Raw genomic sequence first — 8,852 nt, 5'->3', positions numbered from 1 at the left:
TGGCCACATGACTCAAAACAAAGATTTACCCTTTCCTGCCCCCTACTCACAAATATTGGAGGAATCTCCAGGGAAATGTCATTTGAACTTTATTCATTCAACAAACACTAAATAAGTACCTATTATGTGCTCACTATACAGAATGGGCAAGAGGCCTGGGAAATAATCTGTTAGGTCCCTCCCAGTTTCAGCTGCTGTTCTCAGATTGGTACATCATGCTTTCCAGTAAGGACCTGTGGACAGTTTAGAGGTCCATCCGATATCCCTTTGCTTCCTTCTGCATCCTTCTGCACAGATACTGGTACATGGGTCTTGAGGTATCGATGGCTCATTCTCACTGGCTCATACTTTGGGGTCCATGGGAGATATCTTAATATACTAGATTTGTTGTGGACGTTGCATGTGGATATTTGGCTTCACTCTCCTACTTGCTGTTTTGGTTTTTTTTTAATGTGAAAGAGCCAAAAAGTACACAGCTGCCACTATTGTTGCCATCTTCCTAAAACCTTGTCAGAACAGAGTTGGACCAAGTTTCTCTACAACAACAGTCATCTCTAGGAAATAATGACTTATCCCTCTCACTTTTGGGAATCTTTGTTTCCTGGGGCCCTCAGCCCCACCCTGTGCCAGAGTGTGTTGTGGAGGTTAGCAGATGCTGATGTGCAGAATTCTAAAGGATGAGATCTAATGACTTGGTCCTCAAGTCTGGTTTCCTTGTGAAATGGGGGGAAGGAAGGCAATCCCCTAGAACATCTCCTATGGAGAGGACAAAGATTATTGGCAGGAAGTTAGAGTCATGCTAACAAGGATACCTATCACAGGCTTCAGGGAAGATGTTTCACAGCAGTTCTATTTTCTCAAAATGTCCCTGAGTCACAGGGCCTGGAGTGATAAAACTACATGGGTGGTCTTCCTAGACAAGCTGCTTTTGGAGTCTGTGGACTATATTTTGCTAAGTATGATCTGCAGACTATGGACTTGGAATCACCTGGGTTGGGGACAGTCTATGTCTGTCTTTGTGTCCCTTCCAAAATTATAAATCACAGGGAACCAAAGGACATGACTCTCAACTACTGAGAGGGGCCCCACCAGGGTGCCCACAAGCAACCCGATACCCACAGCACATGTACCCCACTCACAAGGCTGACCCAATTTCAGACTTCAATTTTAATGGTTAAAGCTGCCTGTGGGAGCCAGGCTGGAGCACTCTCTCACTCTGCTCTCACTTGTTCCATCCCTCCCTCTTCTTCCACTCCACCCCCCGCCTCCCACGCCCCAATGCCCTCCACACCCCTGCTGCTCCTGGCTCAGAACTGGCTCAGAGCTGGCATTCTGCCAGGAGAAAAGTGAGTGTCCTTCCACGAGGCCTAGGTCAGTTCGTTGGACTCTAGAGGACTGGAGGTGGCAGTAAGACTCTCGGCAGGGCCGGGCTCCAGAGCGGCAGGGACGTTCTTCACGCTCTGGCCCACGCTGCCCCCGCGGCGGGTGCTGGACACCTGGGAGCCCGTGCCCTCCAGCATCTTGGCCACGAAGCCCATGCCCGCCGAGCGCAGCAGGCTGCCCCCAGCACATGCATACAGCAAGGGGTTCACGCTGCTGCTCAGGAAGGCGAGCGCGATGAGCACGTTGCGGGCCAGTTGCAGCTTCAGCCCCAGGGGCCCGGACCCTGCAGCCTTGCCGGCCAGCGCGCGACCTGCCTCGGCCAGGTTCACCACGTGGTAGGGCAGCCAGAAGGCGGCGAAGGCCAGGATGATGAGCACCACCAGGCGGCCGGTGCGGCGGCTGCGGCGGAAGCGCCGGGCCTGCAGCCGGCGCCCAATGTCGGAATAGCTCGCCACCACAGCCAGGAAGGGCAGCAGGAAGCCCGTGAGGGCCTCGAAGATTAGATGGAATGCCCGGTGCCCTTCGGTAGGGTACTTCGAGAAGCATAACAGGCTCATGTTGTTCGATTTTAAGACCACTTTGCGGTACGCCAGGACGGGTGTGGCCAGCAGAAAGGACACCACCCAGATGCCTGCCAGCACCAGCCGAGCCAAAGCCTTGGTGCGTAACTTCTGGGACACAAAGGGGCGGGCTACTGCCAGCGAGCGGTCTAGACTCATGGCTGTGATTAGCAGGACGCTGGCGTACATGCTGACGCCGCAGACATAGTGGCACAGGCGGCAACCAGCCAGTCCAAAACTCCAGGTGCCTTGGGTCAGGAAGTGAAGGAAAAAGGGAGCAGTGAGCAACACGGCCAGGTCGGCCAGGGCCAGGTTCAGCACCATGAGGGCAGTGACAGAGCGCTTCTGCATCCTTTTCAGGATGCTCCACACTACAAAGCTGTTGCCAGGAAGCCCCACAGCCAGCGCCACTGACAGTAGGATGATAGCCAGCAGAGAGATGAACTTGACACCTAGCAAGGAGGGTGCTGCAGAAGATGTAGTGTTCATGTCCGTCGGGAGGACCTGGAGAGTGAGTGCGGACACACGCATAAGAGTAGAGGACCAAGGGTTTCCTGAGGCCATGGACACACCTAGCCTGAGAACTCCGGTCTGTCTCCAGGGTCAGCAGCATCAGAGGTCCCTCTGAAATATACTGCTCCCATCGCTGCCAACTGATGTCTTAAAGGGATCTAGTTGAGTACAAAGACTAGTTTCCTAACTGGGTTGTGGGGCCTCTTCCTGCCCACAGACCCAATTGCAAAATATACAGTGACCGCAGCAGCAGCAGCAGCAGCATTTCCAGACCTTTTCAGCCGCCTCCCCTTAGGAGACCCTAAAGCCTAGAACCAAACTGAGAGACTTCCTACCAATGCTGCACCCCTTGAAAGGCCAGCTTTTTTGCCCCGCCAAGCCCTGAGTCCCTCAATCCCATTAACTTTCCCAATCACCTGCCTACTGTCCCCAGAGATGCCCAAGGTCAACCAGAAATAACAGGGATGGAGAGGAGTTAGTGGACAAGTGATGAGGACAAAGCCTCCCAACTTTGTACACTGGTCAGACTTTCTTTGGAGATTCCTTTGCACCTTCTTTCATGGCTGCACACCATCCCACCACCACCACAACCACTGCCGTTCCCAGGGTACTTACTTACACGCTTTGGCAGGTACTGGTTGGAAGCTGGTGCCAATCCCAGGGTCAGGGCAGGCTGGTGTAGCCTATCCCTGGATCAGTCCCAATGCCAAGGGCCTGGCCCCAGGTCTATGTGCTGTTAGCTAAGTCAGCCAGAGAGGAAGTACTACGTAGCAGGGGAGGGGGAAGATGCATCTTCCTGAGGGTGGGGCTGAAACCCTCACCTACTCCCTTCACTAGGAGCGGGGATAGTCTGTGTTCCAGGGCAACCCAGAAGGCAGGAGTACTCCTCAGAGGTGGGGCCAGATGAGAAGAGACCAGGAAGGGGTAGTGAGAGACGAAAGAGGGGTGCGGGGAGTGAGTAGGCTGGGTGTGGCCTCAAGATGCAGGTCTAGACTGGAGAACTGAACAAAGTAGTGAATTGTATCATATAGGAGGAGGTAAGGAAGCCAGAGAAGGAAAATGGGCCTCCGATTGAGAGGCTAAAGTGCTGATATCTTTGTTTTTTGCATTAATAATGTAGTTTTTTTGTTTGTTTGTTTGTTTGTTTCAGATTAATAGGAAGTGTAGGTTGGAGCTGTGACTAGGTCCTGGGTCTGGGTTTGGGTTAGATAACATCGTGATTTAAAGAAGGCATGTCAGTAAATGCTGAAGGGGGAAGAACTCTGTCCTTGGCTTCAGTTCAAGCTATGATCTAGGTTGTGGGAAGAGGGCCATCTCCCAGCACCCCCTCCTCTCTCCTTACTTAAAGGAATGGTTCCATTTAAGTCAACCAATTCTCCATTCTCTTTGGTAGAAGCCAAAATACAAATGGTCTTTTTGGTATCGCACATTATGCCAATCACTTCCCCTTTCCCCAGGCACTTGCCTTGTGCTTGCCCATGTGGTTACCCTGCCGAGCCTGGATTTAAGATCTGGGCAAGGAGATTGGTACCATCTCTTTCCTATCTTCCCACAGCCCACTACCCAGTTCCACTTTAGACACACAGAGGAAGCTGAGTATGAGCTAGGCAGCCTGAGCATGAGGAGCAGGAATGAGGGAGCAGGAACAGTGATATTTCATGCCCACTCTGCCAAGAGGAGAAACCAGGAATGCGGAAACGGTTACCTTCCCCCTTTCCTGGACAGAGGAACATCTCCTTTCCTTGAAGTCTCCTGCAAAAGCTAAGAACTAAAAATTCCTGGCCAGGTGTGGTGGCTCATACCTGTAACCCCAGCACTTTTGGGAGGCTGAGGCAGGCAGATCACTTGAGGTCAGTAGTTTGAGACCAGCCTGGCCAACATGGTGAAACCCCGTCTCTACTAAAAATACAAAAGTTAGCTGGGGGTGGTGGCATGTGCCTGTAGTCTCAGCTACTTGGGAGGCTGAGGCAGGAAAATCGCTTGAACCCAGGAAGTGGAGGCTGCAGCAAGCCAAGGTTGTGCCACTGCACTTCAGTGCCTGGGTAACAGAGCGAGACTCCATCTCAAAAAAAAAAAAAAAAAAAAGAACTAAAAATTCCTTCCTTCAAACTGACCATGAGCTTTCCTGCTTCCCTTTCAACTCTGACTTCTCAGGAAATATGTAAAGTGTAATGGTGATCACTGAGGTCCTTATCCTTTCCAGAGCCTCCAATTGCTGTGCTTGGAGAAAAGCCAGACCAGAATTGACTTCGTAGCTGTCAGGCAGAGGATGTGACAAAAAAGATATGGGCTGAAACCACAGCAAGAACTGAAGTCAGAGTTGAGGAAGGGCTTTCTGACCACATAGGCTGTGAGAGATGGGGAATATGTAACAGGGGAAGTTAGGGAACCTCTGCCCAGTGCATGAGGACAGAAAGAATCCTCTGAGACCTGTGTTTGGGGATAGAAGCCTGGGTCAACCAGAAGACCCTTCAGATAGAAACTGGGTTGTCCTTGCCTCCTTTTTCAAGCTGTTCCCCATCCACATCTCCCTTGATGGCCTTTCTTCCCCACACCCAGGACCAGGAGCTCTAAGCATACTCCCTGCTGTTCTAGTTCACAGGTTCTAATTCACTCCAGTTTTGGTGGCCCTAGCATGGCCCTGGGGACTGGGTTTCCTTTGCTCTGTTTTGACTTCCGTCTGGGGGACAGGGAGGTGTAAACAGTCACTAACATAGAACTTTGGGTGATGGTCAGGGTAGCTGCTTGAGAGGCCAACAATCTCAGTTTGTTGGGAAACTGATAGGGCCGAGACAAGGGATTTTCAGTGCTAAAACTTGGGAAGTCCTGGGCCAACTGGGATGAGTTGGTCACCTTAGTGACCACAGGTGTGTACTTGTGGATGTCCCCTGAAAAGAATCCCATTCTTTGTCCCCTTAATTAAAGATGTCAGGATCTATAACCATTTTTAAACCTAGATATAGATTCCAAAAAGTAGGGGCAGAGAAGTATTGGGGAAGGGGCTAGGAATAGCTAACAGCATCTTGGAAGGAGCCCAGACTTGGCAGAAAAAAAAAGAAGAGGTGTCACTTTCCTGAAAAAATTATTCCTGTCCTCTAAATATTCCTGCCATTCCTCATAGCCCCTGGTGGTCAACTCCCAGACTTCCCTGAGTGAGTGCCTGCTCCTGGGCCCCTTTTCACATCAGGTGGCCTTTGCAGGGATGATCAGATGGTCAGAGAGGAAGGTAAGTCTCAGACTCCCAGGGCCCCTACACCACTGTCCACTCCTTGTGTGCTTCTCACACCCACTGGACCAAACACAAGATACGCAGGAAAAGTTTCCTTTTCAAATCCACAGATTCACCTTCCCCTTCCAGAGCCATTTCCTCCCCCAGAGGTTTTTATAAACCTCAGATAATGGATCCCATTCCTACCCCTCATCCAAGCTCCCATAGCTCTACTTCCATTGTCTCATTTATTTCCAGGGTGGTTCTATGGGTTGGCCTGTGGAACCAGGGCATCTGGGCTGTGGAGGGAAGGACAAGATGCCACCGAAGGCCAGCACTGCCCAACCCTGGCTTGACCCGCAGGGAACTAGGTGGCTTCAGTACAACTCAGGCATGAAGAACCACGGGTCGGTGTGGGGGATAAGGGGGAGCACACTTAAGTCACCACCTAATGGCTTCCCAGTGTATTTCACAATAACAGCTATTGGCAACAAGTAAGCAGTGCTGGCACATGGGTACATGCCAAACTGCAAGCACGAAATAGTCCTTAACAGAGACCATCACCACACTCATAATCCCTCAGTTTGGAGGAAACTGAGCCTGCCCCAGGTGTATAGTAATCCTACCCAGCCAGATCCAAACTCCAGTCAAAGGGTCCCCAAACGTTCCAGAACACTGAGCTCCGGAGGGTGGGGGGATGGAAAGGGACAGGCAAGGGCAGCAGGTTGTAGGGTTTGGGGTCAAGGGTCCCATTCCAGACTGTCCTTCTCCATCCCACCCCCGGGGTCTCCATTGCCTCGGCCCTGCCCCACCACTTTTAGCTGAGGAGTAGTTCGGAGTTCCATGGTCCCCTCCCTAGAGCGGCCGCCCCCTCGGGCCTCCCCGGAGCCTTCGAAGAGCCGCGTAAGGAAACGGGGACCTGCCCGGGGCAGCAGATCCCCAGCGGTGAAGACGTAGAGCACCGGGTTGACGCTGGAGCTGAAGAAGGCCAAGGCCGTAGTTCCCGCTCGCGCAGCCTGGCCGGCCCCGCCCAGCTTCGCCAAGGCCCCTTCGGGTGGAGCCAGCGCGGCGACCGCCTGCAGGAGGTTGACCGCGTGGTAGGGGGCCCAGAGCAAGCCGAAGGCAAGCACGATGGTGCTTACCAGCCGGCCCACCCGCGCCCCGTGCCGCCCGGAGCCCCAGCGGGCGCCCCGCAGCCGAGCCAGCGTCACGCTGTAGCAGCCGAGCATCAGCCCGAAAGGAAGCACGAAGGCGGTCAGAGTCTCCAGGCTCAGGTGGGCGGCGGCGTGGGCCGGCGACGGGTGGCACAGCTGGCACACGCGGTCCCTCCACAGGTGGCGGTAGACGGCGGCTGGGACGGCGAGCAACAGGGCGGCCAGCCAGACGGCCAGCAGCAGGCGGCGGGCCAGGGCCGGGCTGCGCAGCCTGGGCGCCAGGAAGGGGCGGGTGACAGCGAGGCAGCGCTGCAGGCTGAGCAGGCCGGTGAGCAGCACGCTGGCGTACATGCTGAGCGCGCACACGTAGTACACCGCCTTGCAGCCCGCCTGGCCCAGCGGCCAGGCCTGCCCGGTCAGGAAGGCCACGAAGAGCGGCGTGAGCAGCAGCACCGCGCCGTCTGCCAGTGCCAGGTGCAGCACAAGCGTGGCCGCCAGCGGTCGCCCCCGTGCTGGGCGCCAGCCAGCCAAGCTCCACACCACGAAGCCGTTGCCGGGCAGCCCCAGCAGCGCCGCCAGCAGCAAGAAGGCTGTGCCTGTGGCCCGCGAAGCCTTCCAGCTCAGCAGTGTCTCATTCCCTGGGGGACGGTAGCAGACAGACATCCTTCTGGGCCTACAGAAGGGTGGAAGGGGCCACAGAGGGCGTTCAGGGGTGGGGCAAAACCCCACCTGTGATGCCTGATGAGAAGGGGCCATGCCTCCTCCTGACTTCCCTGCAGCCCGCCTCTTTTCTGCCTGTGAGTCCTGACTTCCAAGATTACCCAAACCCCACCTGAAACACTACCCCTTCTTGGAACCCAGATCCCCTGCTCCCAGTCAGTTGACCTGCCCGACTCCCGGCTCCTTCCCAGTGCTCAGTGGTAAACAGGCATCAAGTCCTCACCCCAGGCTGTCACTGTCTCTACCACCACTCCTCTAGCCTGGCCTCTCCTTCTTTCCAGCCCCAATCCTAGTATCTCTGGACAAAAGTGTATGGTGGGGTGTAAAGGTGGGCAGATCTACTTACCAAGCTGGGAGCAAGCAAGATTGGGGCCCTGGGAAGCTGAAAGGTTAAGCAGTAGTGGGCGAGGTGCCTACTCCTGTCCTGTGCCTGTCACATTTGCAGAGGGCAAGGCAAGAATGGGGAGGGACAAGATGAAGCTCATCCGGGGCCTCTCCTGGGGCCCCTCCCTCACCCCACTCCTTCCCATCACCAATGCAACCAGGCGTCCAGGCATGTGAGAGCCTGCCTTGCCAGGAAACAGCATAAGCTGAAGGGGGACAGATAAGATTACCTGGCTGTGGAAGAGAATAGGAGAACTCTGCTGAATCCTGACCCTGGTCCTGCTTCTCTTCTCATCCCTCCTCCAGCTCTGGCCCCAATCCCCCCAGTCCACTTTCTACAGTGTGTATGTTACCTGGCCTCTCTGGCCTATAGAGGTGAGCCAAACAACTCAGCCCCTCAGCTTCTCTATCTTTGCCTGTTTCCAGCTTCCTGGTCCAGCTGAGCCCCTTTTCTTAAACTCCTGGCCTACCTCCTCCCATCTCTTGCCTTGGGCCCTGCCCCAGTCACTCCACCCTCAGGGATCTCACCAGGCTGTCAATGACAGCTTTTCCATGTAAGGTATGGTACCAGATTCCAGGAGGAACAGGGGATGCATGGAGATATAAGGGGCTTATAACCTGATTAGGGAGTCATGACACACAACCATGAAGAGACCCCACTACCAGGCTGCACCAGGATACAAGACAAGAAAGAAAGAGATGCAGTAGTAGAGACATACTAAGAAGCAGCCCTCTCTTCTTGGAAAAGTCAAGCAAAACTTGGAAATGAAGAGATCTGAGGGGGGCCTGGCAGATCGATAGAGTTGGGGTAAGGGAAAAGAAAGGCCTCTGTGTGGGTAACCCCCCCATCTAGGCACTGAGGAATGAGAGCTAAGCAGAACCCTGGCACAGTTAGGGCTTGAGGAATATCTCACTTTATAGTGTTACTAC

The 8,852-nt window shown here is 54.3% G+C and overlaps 2 protein-coding genes across 3 annotated transcripts; both read right to left on the bottom strand.

Annotated features, from left to right (window-relative positions):
• Window positions 1–66: 66 nt before the first annotated feature.
• Window positions 67–6,369, bottom strand: LTB4R (leukotriene B4 receptor). Of its 2 annotated transcripts, none has more exons than XM_032265684.1 (2): window positions 3,072–6,369; window positions 67–2,447 (listed from the first exon to the last, which is right to left on the bottom strand). In XM_032265684.1, exon 2 carries the CDS (start codon window positions 2,430–2,432, stop codon window positions 1,368–1,370), a length of 1,065 nt encoding a protein of 354 aa, XP_032121575.1. In that variant the 5' UTR covers window positions 2,433–2,447; window positions 3,072–6,369; the 3' UTR covers window positions 67–1,367. The 2 variants fall into 2 exon arrangements, with proteins under 2 accessions (XP_032121575.1, XP_032121576.1); XM_032265685.1 differs by having other exon boundaries at window positions 3,076–4,369.
• On the bottom strand, window positions 6,106–8,083 carry LTB4R2 (leukotriene B4 receptor 2). The gene is made up of 2 exons (XM_032265686.1): window positions 7,885–8,083; window positions 6,106–7,491 (listed from the first exon to the last, which is right to left on the bottom strand). The coding sequence occupies exon 2, from the start codon at window positions 7,479–7,481 to the stop codon at window positions 6,405–6,407; it is 1,077 nt and encodes a 358-aa protein (XP_032121577.1). The 5' UTR covers window positions 7,482–7,491; window positions 7,885–8,083; the 3' UTR covers window positions 6,106–6,404.
• Window positions 8,084–8,852: the final 769 nt, after the last annotated feature.

Source organism: Sapajus apella, unplaced genomic scaffold (genome assembly GCF_009761245.1).
Source record: "Sapajus apella isolate SASKATOON/1434 unplaced genomic scaffold, GSC_monkey_1.0 scaffold151, whole genome shotgun sequence".
In the NCBI taxonomy this organism is placed as follows: Eukaryota; Metazoa; Chordata; class Mammalia; order Primates; family Cebidae; genus Sapajus; species Sapajus apella.
Note: the sequence above shows the minus strand (reverse complement) of the source record. Positions and strands in the feature narration are given on the sequence as shown.

Excerpts from the sequence above, each read along its gene's own strand:
- LTB4R (XM_032265684.1), bottom strand. The coding sequence starts at position 2,432 with ATGAACACTACATCTTCTGCAGCACCCTCCTTGCTAGGTGTCAAGTTC.
- LTB4R2 (XM_032265686.1), bottom strand. The coding sequence starts at position 7,481 with ATGTCTGTCTGCTACCGTCCCCCAGGGAATGAGACACTGCTGAGCTGG.